This window comes from Dipodomys merriami, unplaced genomic scaffold (assembly GCF_024711535.1).
Source record: "Dipodomys merriami isolate MVZ:Mamm:240054 unplaced genomic scaffold, mDipMer1.0.p SCAF_7, whole genome shotgun sequence".
NCBI lineage: Eukaryota > Metazoa > Chordata > Mammalia > Rodentia > Heteromyidae > Dipodomys > Dipodomys merriami.
Genome location: NW_027206290.1, coordinates 72,802,079 through 72,822,202, shown reverse-complemented (window position 1 = coordinate 72,822,202; position 20,124 = coordinate 72,802,079). Strand labels below are relative to the sequence as shown.

The window sequence follows — 20,124 nt, the reverse complement described above, 5'->3', positions numbered from 1 at the left end:
CACTGAACAATACCTCCCATCCTAGTATAGTGATGGTTATTTTTAAGAGAGGGTCTTGCTTCCTGCCTAACTTCGCATCATAGCTGACATGAGTGGCTCATGTTACCATGTCCAGTTTCCGTTGAGATGGAATCTAATAGACTTTACTGCTTGGGCTGGCCTGGAACCCAAATCCTCTTGATCTCAAATTTCTCATGTAGCTGGGGGACAGGTACAGATGAGCCACTGGCACCCTGCCTGCTTGTTTATTTATTTATTTTATTGACCTAAGAGTCTATCATCAGATCTTATATTCAGTGTCATGATTTTTTTTTTAAGTCAAAGAAAATGTCTGCTGGCCAGATGGAGCAGAGGCCATTAGTTTCCAACAACCTCTGCTCTAGCAGGCTAAAGCTACATGATCAGTTTCTCCATGAGGCCTAGCTCATGGCTGCCCCACTGTCATATATGTGAACTGAATAGTACAAGCTTGTCATCTAGTTGAGGGGGAGAGGGCAGGGGAGAAGGCACGAGGGGAGGGGTGTGTCTCTTGTAGATGGCTGGAACCCCAAAATCTAGCCATTCACTTAATCATCTCGTGGTGCTAAGTATGTGCTGGGTTTGGAGGGGCTGCCACATGGTGGGTGTGTATGGGGGTGTGTGTGTGAGCAGACTTTGCAGCTGCTGCCCTGGCTGATGCTGGAGTGGAGCTATCAAAGCAGGCCAGGGTGCGCAGGGCCAAAACGAATACCCAGGGTAGCCAGGAGAGTGCTTGTAAGGGCATAGCCTGTAGGGGTGTAGCTATCTGAGCTCTGCTCTGGACCATCACGGTAAGTTTGTAAGGCACAGAGGAAACAGCATGCAGTGAGAGCCCAGCACAGACAAACTGGTCTGTCACACTGTGGGTCACAAAAGGTGAGAGGCAAAGGCAGAATGTGGCCTGGTCTACAGGTAAGGCCACAAAGCAGAGGCCCAGAGTTTCTCCCCACGTACTCCTTAATGTCTATATTTCTTGTTCACCAGGAGTTTCCACAACCAGCTTGAGACCCCAGAACCTCATGGATTGTTCCTTCCCCCAGGGAGTCCAGACCCCAGGGAGAAGAGACTGAGCTTGGATCAAAAAACAAAACAAAACAAAAAGATTTGAAGTTGGGCACCAGTGGCTCACACCTGTAATCCAAGTTATTCAGGAGGCTAAGGTCTGAGGATCTCAGTTCAAAGCCAGTCCAGGCAGGAAAGTCCAGGAGAATTTTATCTCTAATTAACCACCAGAAAACCAGAAATGGTGTTGTGACTCAAAGTGGTAGAATGCTAGCCTTGAGCAAAAAAAGCTCAGGGACAGCACCCAGGCCCTAAGTTCAAGCTCCAGGACCACAGAAAACATTTGAGTTGCAGATGAGACTGTGGGAGCCCTGGAAGTCCACAGATACATGCTATCAGCACGTGCTAGGCAACACAGGCAAGGAGACAAGGAGTTGAGAAAGATCATACTTCTATCATCACCTGACCTCAGCAAGCGATGGGGTCCCAGGGTTAAAACAGCAGGATCTAGTGTTAGGGGGGAAACTGAGACAGAGCAAACATGCGGACCTAGAACCATGCTGTTCTACAGACGGGCAGTCATGCAACATGACACAGGGTGCAGGCTGCAGCCGGCTGCTGTGTCTTCCCCCACATGGCCCAGGGCCCTCTGAGCATGCAGTGCTTGGGTAGGCCGAGTCTCCACAACGCTCCACTATACCTCAAACTGGGGCATTTCAGGGGTGGAAGAGGCCCCTCGATCTGGGCTGTCCTCGATGCCCCCAGACTCCTCATCTTGGCTTGAGGGCCCCTTAAGATCCCGCGAGAACACCAGTCCCTCGGTTTCGGAGTCGCTTTTGTCGCGGTCCAGCTCGGGCAGGCTGCGGGAGAAGTCTTCGAAGGCGCTGCCGTGGTAGTCGCCAATAACTGTGAAGTCCACCTCAGCCTCCAGGCTGGATGCAGAGCTGACCGTGATGCTGGAGCACTTGCGCTCAATGGTCAGATGGTTATCCTTCAGGAACACGGGGTCCCTCTCCTGGTCCTGGTCCTCATCTCCAGTGTCACTCTCTGGGGCCCGAGGACGTGGCGGTTTGGCTTTCTCCTCTGAGCCCTCCCTCAGCCCCGCTCTCTATGGCCAGATAAAATCAGGGGAATGGGGATGCAGGGGGGGTGGGGGAAGAAAGAGCAAGAGAGAGAGAGAGATAAAGATGGTAAATGTCAGAAATCTTGGGGCTGTGTTGATGTCCCCTGAATGGAAGCGCAGGTCAGGAAATGAAAAACAACCCCAGGTAAGGTTCTTTGAAATTATAACAAGGTTCAAATGAAATTAAAAAAAAAAAAAAGATTCTCAAGGTTGAGGCTGCTCCTTTGGAGGGTCTCACGCTGATGGCCAAAAGCAAGTACAAAGCAAAACATCCTGCTGGCAAATCCTGGACAGGAGGCCCCCATCCAAGGCCTGGATCCCGGAGCCCATCAGAAGCGGTATTATGCGAAAGGCAGGGATGGAAGCCTGGACCCCAGGCCCATCCGTGCAGGTGGCGTCTAGAGACAAACTATGGAAAGAGGCTGGGGATTGAGGGAAACCCAGGGGAGGAGGCAGAGAGGCTAGAGCCAAGAGCTTTGAGGAACACACAGGAAGCCAGCACAGCCTGTCAATTTCACTGAGTCTCTGTGGGAGGGGCGGGCATTATCCTGAGAGAAAAGCCTAAGAGGTCAGGCCCTCAGGCCCCGGTTCTCCGGGAGCTGGGGGGCTCCCAGGAGGGAGGTCCTGATCAGTGTAATTGACAACAGTGCTCTTGCTGACTTACAAACCTCTCAACTGGCCTGTCAGGGATTAAACACCACACACACTTTCAGCTGGTTTGTGACATTACTTTTTTTTTTTTTTAAATAAAGACCAATCTAACACAACATATTATTTTTAAAGAATTCAGCTTCAGGTTGTGGAGGTTCAGTGTGCTTAGAGATTCACTTGCTAAATGGCCTTGGGCCTCTGTGTAGCGGGATTCTGGAGGAAGGAACCAGAAGTGTGAGGAATACATTCCAGACAAGCCAGAGTTGAGCAGCCACAGGGAGTTGCTGCTAGAGCAAGTGGGAATCTAAAGAGCGATGCATCCTGGCCAGGTGAACATGATCCAGGTCATCGGGGTCAGGGAATAAAGGAGCTGCAGAGACCTGAGGACCCGGGGGGCTGGCGAATCTCAGGCGCCCCCCCTTCCCAGGGGCGTTCGCTGCTAAGCTGGTCACGTGCTTCTCTTCCCTGACTGCATCTCCGGATTTGTTCTAGATTAGAGAAGACAAGTTAGTCTTAAAGAAGTAGAGAGAAACCTGAGAGGGAAACCAGAGTGGAGGATGGAAACTTCTGGACTGTCAACTTCTACAAGGCAGGAAACCCGGGATGGGAAAGGATGAAGAAAGATCACTGGATAAGCCAAGCAAGACAGGAAGGGATCTAGCAAGTGGGGACAGCAAGGCAAAGCAAATAGGTAATCTGCTGGTGGTGATGGCGCCTTGTCTATGGGACTTGGGTGAACCTCTGGGCATGGGGTCACACCAAAAGCCGAGGATCTTTGTGGCCAAGCTAATACGGGCTGAGCAGATGAGCCCATCCTTCGGTCTGGGCTATTCTTGGGCACCATCGGGGGGAAGAGACCTCACAGGGATGGACAGCAGCCTTGGATTGCGAGAATGATGAGGGCATCGCTGAGCATGCTTCTAAAGAGCTACGCAACATGCGGCCAGACCCCTGGGTGGGGGGGTCGCTGTGGGAGCCAGTTACCCCAGTAGCTTCCTCCAACGTGGTTTCACAGCCTGAATCGGGAGACACAAGCTCCAGCTCTGAGCATCTTTCCTGGTGGGATGAAGCGGAAATACCCTCCCAGAAGGGCCGGGGAGCCAGAGGCATGGCAGAGGAATGCATGTCTTTGGGGCTGGCGGAGTCACCTGGGGGCTGGAGTTGGACAAACCCCAGGTCTAGAAGCTTGTTCCGCTGGAGCTCTACCTGTCCCATGGAGGCCTCCAAAGTCAGCTCATTTGGAAGGGCCCTTGTTTCACCCTGACCGGCTCGGTGAGGTTCGGCTCCGTGCGTCTCAAATATCCGAATCTTGTTGGCCACTGAAGTCTTGCTAATATCTTCCAGGGACCCCACCTGATCCTCAGCCTGGAGCGGAGTCATTTCTTTTTGCTTCCCCAAAGGGAACATCAACCCTAGGGGTACAACTCCCTCAGCTTCTTCAGAGACAATCCGAGGCTTTTTGCTGACAACTGGCGGTGCCCTGCGCTCCCCTTTTGTGTCAGGAGACACCATTAACCCAACCTGGTCCTTGGACTCTGAACTCTCTTTAGGAAGATGGACAGGTTTGAGAAATACAGGGAACTGCTCTCCAAAGGGATCCCTCGGTTGTGGCCCAGCAGGGCCTGGGCGTGGAGAAACTTCCTCCAGAGCCTCAGTATGATCCGGGGAAGCTGGGAGCGGGATGATCAGCTCCATGTGATGAACCTCTGAGGCCTGTCGGTCCCCAGTCGCAAGTTCTCTGGTTTCTGTGGGAACCACTCCCGGGTCTCTGGACAGGAAGTTGCCTCTGTCTGGTCTGGCGGGCCTTCTAACATGGGAAGGGATGGTGTGCAGAAGAGCGCAGGCCTGGGGGTCCAGACGCACCACCCCTCCTCTGTTAGGGGAGTGCTTGTTCCGTCTCGTGGCGGGATTTTCTTCTTCCTGTCCCATCAAAGCTCCCCTCACAGGGGCCTCTTCCTTTCCAGACACACTGGTGGGGGGGTGAGTACACCCTCCTTCTATCCCCTGCTGCCCTTCCTCCCTGTCCTCAGCAAGCAGCTGTCCTGGAGAAGGTCCCTGCTGGTCATCAGAGCTTCCCTGGCTCCTGGGGAGCCTGGCCTCTTGGTCTGGGGGAGCTGAGCAGGCAGCATCCTTGTTCCTGCCCGAAGCTGTGACGGAGTCCCTCAGGACCAAGGAATTGAGCTCCCAAGTCTCCGAGAGCTCTCCCAACAGCTCCAGGCTGCTCTTGCCGCCAGGAAGGCCATCCAGGTCTCTATCCTCTGGGGGTGGAGGGAGGCCTTGGTCTCCAGAGTCTTTCTCTCCATAGTTTAGATAGAAGCTCCTCTCTGCACAGGAGGTATCCGTCTCGTCACTTGAGTCAGCTCTGGCTTCTGCATGAGCTGGGTCCAATAGAAAGGACTGGAGTCCTCCCGTGTCAGAGGCGGGAGAAGGAATGTCCACTTCTGCTCGCATGGCTTCTGCAGCTGTGCGCCTTCCATCTGTCCTCAGTCCCTTCCTCAGCTCCATCTGGCCCTCTAGCTGACCATCTGAGACAGGGTAGTTGCTGACCTCTGCCTCACCGACGCCTGCCCTAAGCTCAGAGCCCTTGTCTGATGACACACAGCCTGCAGCCCGGGCAGACCCTGCGGAGTCTCCCCTGATCCAGGGGCCTTCCTCCCACGCTGATGCAAAGTCTTCTGGACTTGCAATTATCCTGCCTTTCTGCTGGGTGCTGGCTCTTCTGACTCCTACCATTTCTTCTGTGGCCACTTCAACTTTGAACTTGTCCACCAGAACGTCTACCTTGGAGAGTCTGCCATCAGCAAGAATGCCAAGGCCAGCCTCCCTTTCTTCCAGATGTGTGGTGGCCAGTGTTAGAAGACCCAGGTCTTCGGGTCTAGCGTACTCTCTTTCTATAAATACCCAATGCTCCGAACCCTGCATTTCAATTGGAGCAAGAAGAGTTAACATGGAAGAGCAGGCACCAGAGGGGCAGGTCACTTTTCCCTCTGTAAGACAGGAACCAATCTACCTCTGAAATGGATCCTGGGACCACATGACCCAGAAATGGTCAGGGGAAGGAATGAGGAGTCATCCTCATCATGGCTGTGTTTGTTTGTTTGTTTTCCCATTGAGGCCCCAATAAAGTATTGACCAGCCCTCCTCAACCAGTGCCCCCAACTCGGATAAAAGGGGAGTCCTCCCCATGTTAACAGTGAGGAAACAAATCCATAGAGGGGCCAGGACTCATCCTCTCCTAAAACAAATGAAATTGTCACTGTCAAAAGTACTTGCATCACAAGGGGTCACTGACCGTTAGAGCTGAGAGAACTATGAAGATGTCTGGTATAATCTTGTCATTGTACTAGATGGGAAAACTGAGACATAGAGCAGGTCAGTGACTTGGCTATTGTTGGTTGATAGTAAGAGTCAGGAAAAGAATGCCTGTTTTTTTTTTTTTTTTTTTTTGGATGCTTGAGATCTTTACTGACTGAGATCAGAAGCTTGGAACACAGGTACCAACTGCATCTGAGAGAAGCTGAGGGGACACACTGGATTGAGTTCCACATGCCACAGCCTGAAATGTGACCTTCCTCCAAAACAGATTCGTAGCAAAGATGCCAAATGGCCAGATTCATAACCATCAATGCTTAAACACTCTGGGGTTCAATCCCAAAGAAACAAATATCGAGACCCGTCCTTGGAGAATTCTAACAAAATCCTCAGACAAGGTAACAGAGGATGGACCAGAACACAATCATAAAGGAAAAAATCATCACCACAGCACCAAAGGACCAGAATGTGGCCTGTCTACAGAATGGTTTCTACCTCGCACACCCAAGAGCTCTTCAAAGAGGGGGAATGACGGGAATATAATCTTGGGGGTGACATCATATTTTCTTCCCACACAACTTTAATGAGAGTCCATCTCATGTATAACTCCATCACTGGGCCACCCTGGGGAAGCTGGAAGCCTGGGCTGCCCTAACAAGGAAACTAATTTCTATATGTAGGCCTAGGGAAGGAAAGATTCTCCCCTGAGGTCCCAGAAGCCTGCAGCAAAGGCAAACAAACCATATGTGTCGAGAACCAGCCCCAGATTCTAAGTTTGGGAAAGTACATTCTTCTCACTCCTACCAGGACCTCTCCAGATATTACTTGTCAGAAACTGCTCCCAGGAATAAAAGAGGGTTTGTATGACCTTGGGCTCTTGTGCAGGTTATGGCATGGTGAGGAATCTGTCCAGCCCACAAGATCTGAAGGAGTTTGAAGGATCAAGGGAACACTGCAAACCCTTTTCCTTGACTCCACTTTAGCAAATTATGTCTCTACCATGACCAAGGAGTCAGATCTCATTAAGAGAATTCTGCCAAGAGAAAAGAGATAAAAGGAAGATGGAGGCCCAGACAAGCTGTCCTAGGTTTCTGAGATGTTCTTTCAGGTCATTGGGGCTTCAGGACCAAAGCCAGACCTCATCTCTTTGGGAAGCAGGTTCCTATAGCTGCTCCCATTTCAGCTTGTACGCACATTATCAGCCTGGCAAGGGAGGCCAGAGATGTTGACCTCTTCTAGAATGTTCCCCTTTTGGAACATTCCTGCCCCAACTCAAACTAGCAACCAGTCTAGATGAGCAATTGTGCATAGTGTGAGGGAGGAGTTGGTGAGGAATGGAAAGAAACTTTCTTTCTGAAGGCAGAAGAGACACATGTGGTAAGAGCTGGTTACAGATGCCAAGCAAGGTTAGCCCTTTGTCTGTGCTAGGAAATGTGATCAGACTGGCAGTATAAAGCAGGCATCATTATTTTTATTTCAGAAGGGGAGACTGAGGCTCTCAGGGTGGGAGGGGACTTGCATAAGACGACAGAGTGAGCAGTGAGGGAACAAAGTATGGGTTCTGCTTCTAACCAGCAAAAGTAGGTTTGTTGGATCCTGAGGTGGTGGTGGGGGGGGGCGGAAAAACTAGAGGGAAAAGTGAAAACTTTGCTATCATCAGTGTACGAGGAGAGACATGCCTGGCCCAATCACCAAACAAGGCAGCCCTAGATGATGCGAGTGCTCAGCCAATCTCATTCCTGAGCCCTTTCACCTTCATGACTTTGCTTAGAGCTCCCCCTGCCATGTGCTGGGGGCACTGCAGGCACTCCAGCCACAGAACTGGGAACAGAGAGGCTGGTTCTGCTCCCACACAAGACACAGACAAAAGTCTCCAGAGGGATTGTTTTTACTGACCCGGAGCTGTTCAGGCCCTACCTGAAGCTTGGGCCTTATCCTTTACGGGAGGAGGAGGAGGAGGAGGTCTGGAACATGAGGCCTTCTAGACACCACTTCATGGGAGAAGCTGCAGTAGGGACGTCTAGGGAAGGGGAGGTATTCAACCTGCTTAGGAAGTCTTTGGCAGATTGCAGAGCAGGCCGATGGGCACCAGAGGGCAGCAGGATGTCCTCAGGCTGCCGATTTGGATGGGCAGATTGAAATGAACACAACTCTGGCTAACTGGGGAGGAGACGATGGGCTGATGTCAAGGTTAGAAAGAGTCCCTCTGTGGAGGATGATGAAGGGTGCCCACTGGGAACTTCGCCCCCGACAGGGACACATCCTTGGTTCTAGAAGCATCTGTAGACTCCAAGAAATCACTGTCCCTGACCTTTGCACTTAGGATGCTGTTGACTCCAATCCTCCTTCCCTCAAGAGAGAATGCTTATCATTTTTATTTTATATGGAGAAGAAATCCATGTGGAATTCCAGTTTATGTTTCATCACATCTGGAGCTTCAATCATGACTTTTCCTAAAGTTTCAGTACATTGAACGAGAGCTATAGAATCTTTCTTTATGCCAACAGAAGAGGTCGTCTGAAAGCCCAGCAGGGCAGGATATGGCCCCTGCTGGCAGGGCCTGGATTCCACACCCAGCACTCACACAGAACCACAGGAAATCCCCAGAGCCCTGGGAACAGAAGTGATGCCTTCCTTGTTCAGAATGTTTGTGTGCTTGAGCTCACTGCAGCCCAAGAATTCTCCTGGAGAAAGACTTCCATGATCATCTACCAGGAGACCCATTTTCATCTCCTGGAGACTCAGACAGACCCATGCCCTAGAGGAGTTTAAAGAATTGGAGGCAGGGGATAGATGGGATGTCATGCCCTAACTAGCCACTGATAGACCCTACCTGGGCTTCTGAACAAAGAGAAGACTAAGGAGACATGACCTCTAGCCCTAAGCTTCGAGATCAGAGCCTGTACCAGGGTCCTCTGAGATAGCATATCTCCTCTCCTTTAAAGCTAGATATTCAGCTGTTTGGTCTTTCCAAGATGGTTTCAGTCCTGTCCTCTCTGAGAAACAATGAATGAGGAGGGCTGGCCCTTTATGGATCCCTCGGCTTGCTGGTCATAGCATGGGATAGCATAGCCACCTATCTCTGCCTTCTGCATGGCAGAGTGGGGTCCAGACCCTCACCCCAGAGGATGGGTTTTCTTAAGACCCTGGAAGGTAGACTGGCATGGGTGGGTGGCCCCAGGAGGCAGGGACCGGGGAAGGGAAAGGCAGTAACCTCAGGTGACGCTGCGAGGCTTTTCTGAGTGAACACTTCCACGCTTGGGGCTGTTCCAGGTACCAAGTCCTGCTGAGAGGTGTCCTGGGTCCTCTGGGACTGCAGGGGTAGGCCCAAGGCCAGAGGAAAATAGAGAGAGGGAGGGAAGAAGCAAAGGAGTGACAGAGAGACAGGAAGAGAGGGAGAGAGCAGGAGAGACACACAGAGTGAAAACAGCCCAGTACAGGAAGTCCCCCATCCTTCGGAATCACAAATTCAGTCTGGAGGAGCCACTCTGTGTGGGAGGTAGAGAGGGACGACCTTCCGAGCCATTGAAGGAAGGAGGCCCAGAGTCACTGACTTTGTCCTGTAATTGGGATCATGATTCCCCCCCTTTTTTTGTTTTTATACAAGTCTTGGGGCTTGAATTCATCCCTGAGATTTTTTTTTTTTAGCTCAAAGCTAGTGCTCTACCACTTGAACCACAGCTCTACTGCTGCCTTTTTGATGGTTAATTGTAGACAAGAGTCTCATGATTTGAGCTGAAGAACTGAAGGACAGTGCCCAGGGCCCAGAGTTCAAGCCCCACGACCGACCAAAAACAAAACAAACAAACAAAAAGAGTCTCATGGATGTTCCTGTCCTGGATGGTTTTGAACCATAATCCTCTGAGCTCAGCCTCCTAAGTAGCTAGGATTACAGGTATGAGCCTGTAAATTACCTTTTGAGAGACAGGCAACTGACTCCACATCCCTTTTTAAAAGTGAAACTAAAGCCTGGGTTTTGCAAACGGGAATGGCTCAGGTTCCACTTGCTTCTCCTCTTTGCCTAGACGGGGGGCTCAAAATCTGAGGCAGTTCTTAGGAATGCTGGGTAATATGTCCCTGCAGGGCCCCACAGAGCCCAGCCTCAGATCAGGGATTCTAGTTGCCATCAGCTAAGACCCTGTGACCTTCCAGAACATCCCAGTGGACAGATATGGTCTGCACTATTTCAGTCAATGTGGCCCAGAATCTCCTTATGGAAGGTAGTTTTGGTCCTCCTTCAGGTGGACTTGGCAATGGGGCTCAGAGAGGTGATGCCACTCACCCTAGGGACCAGTCTTTGCCTTGGGCTTCCAAATTTTCAAGAGTTCCCTAAATTGCAGGGGGTAGGCAATAAGCCAGTTCCAAGATGGGCTCCTGGACTGTAATTCTTTTTAGTACTGGAGATTATAGCTCTTGCAGCCAAGAAGGTAAGGTGGTGCTGGACGGGATTACCTTTTGTGAGACCCATCCTCTAGCAGTGCTAGATCTCACCAGCAGGTGGGGCACATCCATAAATCAGGCTGCTCTGAAGCTCCAGAGCTCCAACCCCAGCTCAGCTCATCAGCACCCAACCTTCTCTTCTGACTCTTTCCTTAGCTTCTGCATCCCATCTCACCCTCAGCCAGGCCCCCTTCAGGATGGATTCCAGCCCCATCTGGGCAAGTCTCTCTCTAGGGAGGAGGCAGGGATGGAGGACTGCAATTAGTGAAACCACTAAAGCAGGCTCTGAGACCTAGTCCAGGATCTTGGTTACACTGGGGAACACAGAATCCCTTAGATGCAAAGGTTTGTTCCCCACCCCATCCCCGCCCCCACCTTCCATAGCACTTGCCACAAAAGCCCCCTTTAAGCATCCCTAATTTTGTGAATTGGCAGCCTGGGAATCCAAAAGGTTCTGTCTGAGCTTATGCCTCACTGAGCAAAGCTCTCTGCTATCTGGCCAGCTCAGACAGTGGCTAGTGCTGATTCAATCAAATACTCAGTAAATTAGATCATGGCGGTATCACCAGTTTTCAAAGCATTAGAGGAAAGCACATACACAATTGACTCTATACCTTGTTTTCACATCATTTTCTCTTGCTCCAGGGCAACTGGAGTTTAATGGCAAATACAAGAAAAGCAGCTATGGACCCTGCTTCTGTGAGCTAGGAAGCAGAATCATCCTTCTTTCCAGGTCTCAGAGCTCCTATCTATAAAAGGAAGACCTTGAACCGAGAGCGTTCCAGGGATCCTTTCCAGCTTTGATTTGAAGTTAACCTTCTATACAAAAGAGTCCCAAGACTCTCAACATGAAACAATAAGTAACTCCTATCCGACACCGCGGCACTGTGCTGGTCCCTTTTCGTGCATTCGCATCTAATCCTCACGAATATCTCCACCTAATGGGGCCTCAGAGAAATTAAGTAACAAGCCCAGAGCCATCCAGCTGGCAGGCAGCAGAGCCACGATTCAAACCCAGGCAGCCTTAAGTCTAGACCACAATCAAGTTTGCAGCCCATGAACGGTGGCCCTAGAGAGAAAATACTTAGGTACAAACTGGGATAAATAGTGCCAAAGATTTAGCAAATGCTAAAAAGAATGGGTTGGAATTGTAAATAGAAGAATTCCCCCAATTCTATCACCTTCTCTTTGTCAATTAAGAAAACACCCCTCTTTTTCCATGTGCAAGGGAGGCTGTGTGGGTCCTTTGTGGAAACCTCTGGAGGAGGTCTGGTGTATGTGGGGGGGGGGGGTCTCTGTCTCTTCTGGTGTGTCCCAAGGATCCTTCCAGGAGAAACAACACCCCCAGCACATCTTCACCCTCAGCTGTCAGGCCTAAATGCTGGATCAGGCTGCCAGGATTCTCAAAGGAGAGTGTATAAGAGAACCACCTAGGACTTTTGTTTGCATACTGCCCTAGGGCTCCACCACCAAATCTCTGATTCAGCAGAGAGGGCCTTGCTGGATTTCTAGCAAGCACTTCTTCCCACAATACTCTAGCTGGTGGAACGGAGTGTCTTATGGGTCCCAGGATTCCAAGAGTTAGTGGATTTTTCTCCTCCCCTCCGCCCCCCAGCTCCACACACAGGTATTGATGGAGAAGGTCATTAAGTCAGTACATTGCAACTCCCCACCCCCATGCCTCTTTACCCAAGGCCCGGATTGAGGGCTTCAGGGTGAGAGACCTACCTCATTGGCTTTCTCAGGGGTGCCTTTGGGGGAGGGAGAGGCAGGCGAGGAGGGCAGCCTGCGCTCCCGCTCCCAATCGCGATCCCGGTGGATCAGTTTACTGTTGGGCTCCTTCAGGGTCCTCTTGAGCTCATTGATGCTAGCCTGGTGCTTCAGCAGGACATCCTCTGGCTTGTCCAAGAACTAGGGATGGGTGGAGAAGGAAGTTGTGTTAGGGAAACGGCTCTGAGCGGGCAAGGCAGGGTGCAGGGATGATGGCAGCAGTTGCCATGGTGATACGATTCCCCACCCCCAACCTGGCTTGCTCTGTGTGTCTCAGGGACCCAGTAGGCCAAGGAGCCCAACTGGGGCCCAAGGTTCTTGAAATGACAAACAGGAAAAGTCACCTTCTCTTTCCCCCTGCCTGGCTCCCTAATCTCTGAACACCCAACTCAATTGAAACCCAGTAGGTCTGGGTGCGGCAAGCCCAGCAAGAGTCAGGCACGGAGATGACTTTTCTCTGGTGACAACCAAGACACAGCAGACAGCATCTGCCAGAGTGAGAACTCCCTGGTGCATTCTCGGGGCTGTGCTTTCCTCCCAGGTTCCTCCTGGACGCTGGTTCTTACCTTTGGTGGAGCCCTGGAACACTGTACTTAGCAGGGCATGTAATCTAGGCCCCTCCAAGCCCAACATATGCAGCTGCCCAAACCCTGTGGAGGTCTTTAGTGTAGACAGGGTCATCCAGAAAAAGGGGACCAAGGTAAGACTGCAGCTCTGATCACAGGGCTGTGAGCCAGTACCATCCCTACCACCTAGAATCTTCCAGATGCCTTTCAGCTCCTGATCTACCAAGAACAGATGGGATGAAACAGACAGAAAAAGCAGGATGCTGCAGGGTAGGAAGAAGAAGGGCAAATCCTAAAGCCTGGTGCAAGAACAAGCCAGATATGGCTGGAGCCACAGGTATGATCCCCTCTCCACATTGAGCTGCCAAGGCTGAATTCATGCCAGTGCGGTGATCTACCTAGGTCCTGAAAGACTGAGACATAGGAACCTTCCAAGCTGTTTATCTGCCTGCTTCTGGGACAGAGCAGACAGGCTGACACCCAAAGACCTTATCTGTAAGGCTGTTTGGGGACTCTTGGGGACTCTATTAAGGGCAAGAAATGGAGAATTTCAGTTTATTAGATTCAGATCAGACAGAGGCTTCTTCTGCTTTCCCTTCAGCCCCTTCTTGAGGCTGAGCTGCCTGCAGAATGGTGTATCTGAGAAGCTTCACCTGATGGAGTTTGTGCAAAGTTGGGTTTGGGGCAGCAATGGCTAATGAGTCACAACCAAGACGATCCCAAACTGGCCTGCTGGCAGCAAGGAGCACAGGGGTCCTGGGATCCTTGAGGTTAAAGATCCTATTTCAGACAGGGCACTGGTGGCTCCCACCTGTAATCCCAGCTACTCAGGAAGCTGAGATCTAAGGATCACATTTCCAAGCCAGCCCAGGCATCAAAGTCCATAAGACTCATCTCCAAATAGCCACCAGAATTGGAGCTGTGACTCAAAGTGGTACAACATTAGCCAGAGTGGGCTTTCCTGAGACCCTCTCTGTCAGTGACAGACTGTATTGAAACCCAGATCTCAGGACATCAAGGCCAGGCTCTGGCTATGACCCAGTCTTGGGCCTCTCCCTGGGCAGTCCAGGCATAAAGTCTGTTCTCTTGTGGCTAAGGTTCCAATAAAGAATAGAAGACTGGGGGCTGGGACTATGGCTCAGTGGTAGACTGCTTGTCTAGCATGCATGAAGCCCTGGGTTTGATTCCTCAGTAACATATACACAGAAAAAGCTGGAGTGGCGCTGTGACTCAAGTGGTAGAGTGCTAGCCTTGAACAAAAGAAGCTCAGGGATTAGTGCCCAAGCCCTGAGTTCAAGCCGCAGGACTGGCGAAGAAAAAGAAGAAGAAAGAAGAAGAAGAAGAAGAAGAAGAAGAAGAAGAAGAAGAAGAAGAAGAAGAAGAAGAAGAAGAAGAAGAAGAAGAAGAAGAAGAAGAAGAAGAAGAAGACGACGACGACGATGACGACTGAAAGGGAAGGAAGTGTGTGAAGTCAGGAGGAAGAAGTAGAAGGAAGCAATAAATAAGAGAGGGGAGAGGAGGAGAAAAGGTTTCGACAGAGCTGATGCACCACAGCCAAGCTGCCGGGGAGATGAGCTGCAGTCAGAGCAGCTACATTTATCTCAGAGAAGATATTCCTCCCTTCTACCCCCTTCACCCCACCCCGCCCCCACCAATCTGATTGCCAAGAGATGCCAATTCCCATGCGGATACTGATGAGATGGAGGAAAGACTGAACAGTGCAGTGGGGGAGGGAGAAATGGAAGAGGGGAGTTCAATGGAAGCACAAAATGACCTGGAAGAGTTGGGTGGACACAGGGATACAGGTCAGGTGCTCAGCAGGTTTAAAGCAAGCATAGAATACTTGGTTTCAGTCAGGAGGGTGGCAGGGGTGAAGAGGGAGGGAGAGATGGCTGAGAGATGATGAAGTCTGAAAAGATGAGCTCAATGCGGGGGAGAAGGGATGAGTGGAGAGGGGTATGACAGGGAGGAAGATGGCAGGGCAGACAGAGATGGTGCTGGGGCCATGAGTCCAGGATAGACATGCTGACAAGTGAGGGAGGGGACCTGGATGGCTGGGCAGGGAAGGGCAGGTGCCATGCAGTACCTCCTGCTTGTGTCTCGGCGTGGTTTCCTGCTCCGGCTAGCGGGATATACGAGGAGGGAAAGGAACCAGCAGGGTCAGTACAGCAAACAGACTAGAGACACCACGGCTGGCTGCCCCAGCAAAGGCCTAGTGCATGCACCCTCCTCCACGTAGTGCTGTCTGGGGAGCTGCTGGCCACCCCTCCCCACAGCAAGGTGAGGCAGCCTCAAGGTGCAGAGTAGGAAGCAGGGATCCGGGGAAAGGTAAAGAAGAGTCCTGGGAGACTGAGGCAAAGTGGGCAGAGCCACACTCTGTGGGGCAGGGCCTGAGTGTGTGTGTGAGGTTTCATGCTTCTTGTTGCAGTGGGGGTGTGTTCAGAGGCCTGTGCTCCGACAGCAGAACTGCACGATGGGGGGAAAAACTGCTTAGCAACTACATGGAGAAGAAGCCGTGCCTGGCACATGTGCACGTGCTACTTGTGTGTCTGTGTGCATGAAGCATGAGGTGTGCTTTGTATATGTTTGAGATGAATGCACGCAAGGCTGAGGCTGTGCATTCCTGAAGTGTGTACGTACATGGTAGGTGAGTGCGCATGGGCATATGTCTGTGGGGGGCGGGGCATGCACGCTGAATTCCAACAGCAGAAGGGGACACAACTCAGTGACACCTGATAATGCTGGAGGGGAGGAAGAGGAGGTAATATGGAGCCAGATTATAGTTAAAGGCAGACTAAGAGTGAGCACCAGGAGGTTTGAGGAGACCTACACCCCCACCCCCTCCCTGGGCAGGGGGAAGTGTACAGGGCTGGCAGGGGCCGTATGCCTACTCCTCCCAGGACGTCCGGGTGTGGTGAACACCCGGAGGGCAAGGTCCCATCTCTATGTGTCCTAGGGCAAGGCTGGATGGTCTCAGCTGGGGATGTGGGGCCAGGTTGGGGAGCCTAGACCTCCATCAGCCTCCTGCTACCCTGGGCAGAGGGTGGGGCCATCCAGGCTCCTACCTTTAGCTCCTTGATCTTGGTGGGAGTTCTGACCTCTCCTTCTTCTGCCTCCGACCGCCGCCCTCCAGACTCAGCATCTTCATCCCGTTTGTCACTGTCTGGCCCTGTGTCGTGGTTCTCACTGACCGAGGCTGGGCGGGAGAACTCTGCTGAAATAGGCAGAGATGTCCAGGTGACCGTGGGAGTCACTGCCACAGGTGTGACGGGAAGCCTGCCCCGCTGCCACCCAGCCACGTCTCTTCCATAGCCCAACCTGCTGACCACCCCATTACATGGCCAATGAGGGGGGGGAAATGGCAAGAGGGGCCTCCTAGTCCAGGGCCCCCTCCTGCTTTCTACACACCAGAAACTGGGTTCAGGTCTTAAATTCATGGTTAAAAAAATCCATCTTAAAACCATTGTTGGCTGTGTGGTCTTGGGCAAGTTACATAGTCTCTCTGGGCCTCCATTTCCTCATCCTTAAGTAGTATCTATTTGAGAAAGTGGAGGTGAGGGACAAACAAGCGAACACGGACAAGCATTCAGTAAAGTGGCACAGAATCCATGCTGGCCCATGAATGGCACTGCTTTGGCTGTGCTCACTGTGGAAGAAGGTTCATTGTTACTGTTGGCAGCTAAGGTCCTACAGACTGTGAATGCTTTCTTTTGTTTTCTTTTTGTGCTGTGCTGGTCCTGGGGCTTGAACTCAGGGCCTGGTGCTGTCCCTGAGCTTTTGTGCTTAAGGCTAGCACTATACCACTTGATCCACAGCTCCCCTTCCAGTCTTTGTGTGTATGTGTATGTGTTAATTGGCGATAAGAATCTCATTCATGGATGTTCCTGCCTGGGTGGCTTTAAACTGCAATCCTTAGATCTCATCCTTCTGAGAAGCTACGTTTACAGGTGCCTGGATATTTTACTAATTAGAATTCAAAAAAAAAAAATCTAGCTGGGCACTGGTGGCTCATGTCTGTAATCTTAGCTACTTAGGAGGCTGAGATCTGAGGATCATGGTTCAAAGCCAGCCCTGGCAGGAAAAGTCTGAGACTCTTATCTCTAATTAACCACCAGAAAAACCAGAAGTGGCACTGTGGCTCAAGTGGTAAAGCACTTGCCTTGAGCTGAAGAGCTCAGAGACAGCACCCAGGTGCAGACTTCAAGCCCCACAACCAACAAAAAGAAAAAAAAAATAACATCTAGCCAGTGCTGGTGGCTCATATCTGTATCCTAGCTACTCAAGAAGGTTGAGATCTGAGGATCATGGTTCAAAGCAAGCCTAGACAGAAAAGTCCCCATGAGACTCTTGCCTCTAATTAAAAACTCAAAAACTGGAAGTGGCACTGTAGCTCAAAGTGCCTTGAGCCAAAAGAGCTCAGGGACAATGCCCAGGTCCTCAATTCAAGCCCCATGACCAACAACCAACAAAAATAAATAAATAAATAAATAAATAACATCTATCTTACTAACAGCTATTCCAAAATACTTTTCTGAATGGGAAAAAGTGGAGTGAGAAGCTTTGCACCAGCCTCTGGGTGTAACCCAATTTAAGCCTATAAATTGAGTCTTGGTGGGAAACACTGAGTTAAACCAACCAGAACACAGATTACCCCCAATAAACTAGAGAAGAATTTCCCCCCGCTAGCCATAGATGCTCAATGTGCAAAGTATTGGGCACAACATTTGATTTGAGTCCTACAATACTCTCTTGGTGGTGAGCAAGGAAATCACTGTATTCATCTTAGAAGAATAAACTGAAGCCAAGTGCTCACACTTGTAATCAATCCTAGCATACTCAGGAGGCTGAGATCTGAGGATTGAGGTTTGAAGGCAAGAAAATCTTTGAGACTTTTACCTCCAATTAACCACTAAAAAAAATGGAAGTGGTACTGTGGCTCGAAGAAGTAGAACACTAGCCTTGAGCAAAAGAACTCAAGGACAGTACCCAGGCCATGAGTTTAAGCCTTGTGACCAACACACACACGCATGCACACACGCACGCACACACACACAAGCCCCATGACCAACACACACACACACACACACACACACACACACACACACACACACACACACTCACGAATAAACTGAGAAGGAAGAAGGGCCAACCATTGGGATAAGAGCCTGACCTCCTGGCTCAGAAACCAGGCTTCTGTCCCTTCCCTGACAAACTTCTCCAGCTCTCGGCTAACACCTGCTAGGTTTCATTCAGCACCTGGCTTAGGAATGGAGACTTCAGGGGAGAAACAGAGAGATGCGCATCACCTTTGCATCACCCGCAGTCTATCATCCTCCTGACTCGACGCCCACTGTGCACCCTGAGCTTGTCAGGCAGGGGGATGGAACACTAAGTGGCTGACCTTGGAATCCCACAGGACTCATGACTCCAGGAAGTCTCAACAACAGCAGGTGGCATCCAGTGGCAGTGGGCCCTAGGGGGTCTCAGCTGCCCACCAAGTGCTGCCTGGGTGGTGGTGGTACTTCTGGGCTGCCACGTGTGGTGCAAATAAAGTTGGGATGCGTCCACCGCTGTCCCTGCGCATTATGCCAGGACCTGGGGTGCCCGCTCCCCTACTGCCCTGGGAGAAGCCTCTTCCCCACCTCCAGCCCGGGCCCTACCTCCGTCTAGGCTGCGGGACATGGTGTACCGCTTGCTGGAGGAGCGCTCGAAGAAAGGTGCGGGCCTGTCGATGAGGGCGCTGGCCTGGCGGGTCTGGGCCTGGGTCCTCCCGCTGTACCGGAACTTGGAGCCCATCACCAGGAAGCCCTTGGGTGGGGGCTCTGGAGACACCAGGCTGCACGGGAGGGATGGAGGTGAGGAGGGAGGGGGTGGACCAGCACAGAGAGTCTTTTGTCCTAGTGTCCTACCAGCAACAACACCTCAAAGTAGCCCAGGAAGGAGGAGACTCGGGGAAAGACAAAGCTTTCCTGGGGTCCCCACTAACTCCTTCTGCTCCCCTGAACTCTCACCTCCTCTGCCTCTTCCCCATTACCTGCCCAGGTCGGCTCACCGGAAGAACGTGTGGTGCTCGATGCAGACCTTCCACAGTCTCTTGGCTGACCGGTGGTTTGGGAGCTTGAAGCCAATGGTGCTCTCAAACTGCTCATACTGGGAAACCGAGAAGGGGGGGGGGAGGGTGAGTGGCAGAGCCTGGGCCCCACGCTCACCACCAGCCCATCCTTTCTCAGCCTCTTCCCAGCCATGTGGCTTTGACACGTGTATGTAATCATTAAGACCTGGTCCTGTGACAGGCCCAGTGATAAACATCAGACACACCATGGGGACCAACAGAGAAGATTTCAGGTGATCAGGTCTGATCTCTACACAGGTAAGTTTTGAGCTAAGATCTGACAGATGGGGGCATGCTATAGTTTGAATCTCAAATGACCCCCAAAGGTCCCTGCATGGAAGGTTTTGCCCCGGAGTGGTATACTGGAAGGAGGTGGAAATCCATTAGAGTCAGGGCCTGGTGGGAGGTTTTAGGTCACTGGCAATGCACCTGTGGAAGTGAGTATGGACACAGGTGTCTTCCTCTCTTTTTTCCTCTTTTTTACACCCCAGCCATGAGGCGAACACTCTGCTCCTCCACATGCTCCTGCCAGGATGCGTTGCCTCACCACAGGCCAAATGTACTGGAACTCTTTAGGGATAAAATAAACCTCCAAGGTAGCTGGGGATGTGGCTTAGAGGTAGAGTGCTTGCCTAGCATGAATGAAGCCCTGGGTTCGATTCCTCAGTATCATAGACACAGAAAAAGCTGGAAGTAGTGCTGTGGCTTAAGTGGTAGAGTGTTAGCCTTGAGCAAAAGCAGCTCAGGGACAGTGCCCAGGCCCTGAGTTCAAGCCTCAGGACTGGCGAAAAAAAAAAAAAAAGAAAGAAAAAAAAAGAAACAAAAACCCTCCAAAGCTGATTGTCTTGGATGTTTTGTTACAGTAATGGAAAGCTGACTAACAGAGGAAGAAGGAACCAGCATCATATGCTAAAGATTCAGGGCAGGAATGAAACTTAATTGGTTCAAAAATTGCAGAGAAGGCCAGAGAGACTGGAACATCGTGTGTATGGGCCAGTGTAACAAGGAAGAGGTGGAAAAGGTAGGTGGTCCTGGGACCTGAACTCCGACCCAAGACCTAAAGAACTCCTAGAAGGCTTAGACAAGGAGATGTGTGGATGGGGTGAATGGGAGCTTCGCAGGATCTGAAT

The 20,124-nt window shown here is 51.3% G+C and overlaps 1 protein-coding gene across 24 annotated transcripts in view; it reads right to left on the bottom strand.

Annotated features, from left to right (window-relative positions):
- Epb41l1 (erythrocyte membrane protein band 4.1 like 1) overlaps window positions 1-20,124 on the bottom strand; it is a 135,741-nt gene that overhangs the window by 17,456 nt on the left and 98,161 nt on the right. For 7 of the 24 annotated variants that reach the window (XM_070007199.1, XM_070007195.1, XM_070007196.1 and 4 more), the window contains 9 exons: window positions 18,935-19,032; window positions 18,543-18,718; window positions 15,948-16,096; window positions 14,969-15,004; window positions 12,275-12,457; window positions 9,321-9,419; window positions 3,779-5,710; window positions 3,175-3,282; window positions 1,721-2,128 (listed from right to left, as the gene is read on the bottom strand). In XM_070007199.1, the coding sequence (XP_069863300.1) occupies window positions 1,721-2,128; window positions 3,175-3,282; window positions 3,779-5,710; window positions 9,321-9,419; window positions 12,275-12,457; window positions 14,969-15,004; window positions 15,948-16,096; window positions 18,543-18,718; window positions 18,935-19,032 (3,189 nt within the window). The remainder of the gene's footprint in view (window positions 1-1,720; window positions 2,129-3,174; window positions 3,283-3,778; window positions 5,711-9,320; window positions 9,420-12,274; window positions 12,458-14,968; window positions 15,005-15,947; window positions 16,097-18,542; window positions 18,719-18,934; window positions 19,033-20,124) is intronic. The other 17 variants (XM_070007200.1, XM_070007201.1, XM_070007202.1 and 14 more) reach the window with 10 other exon arrangements.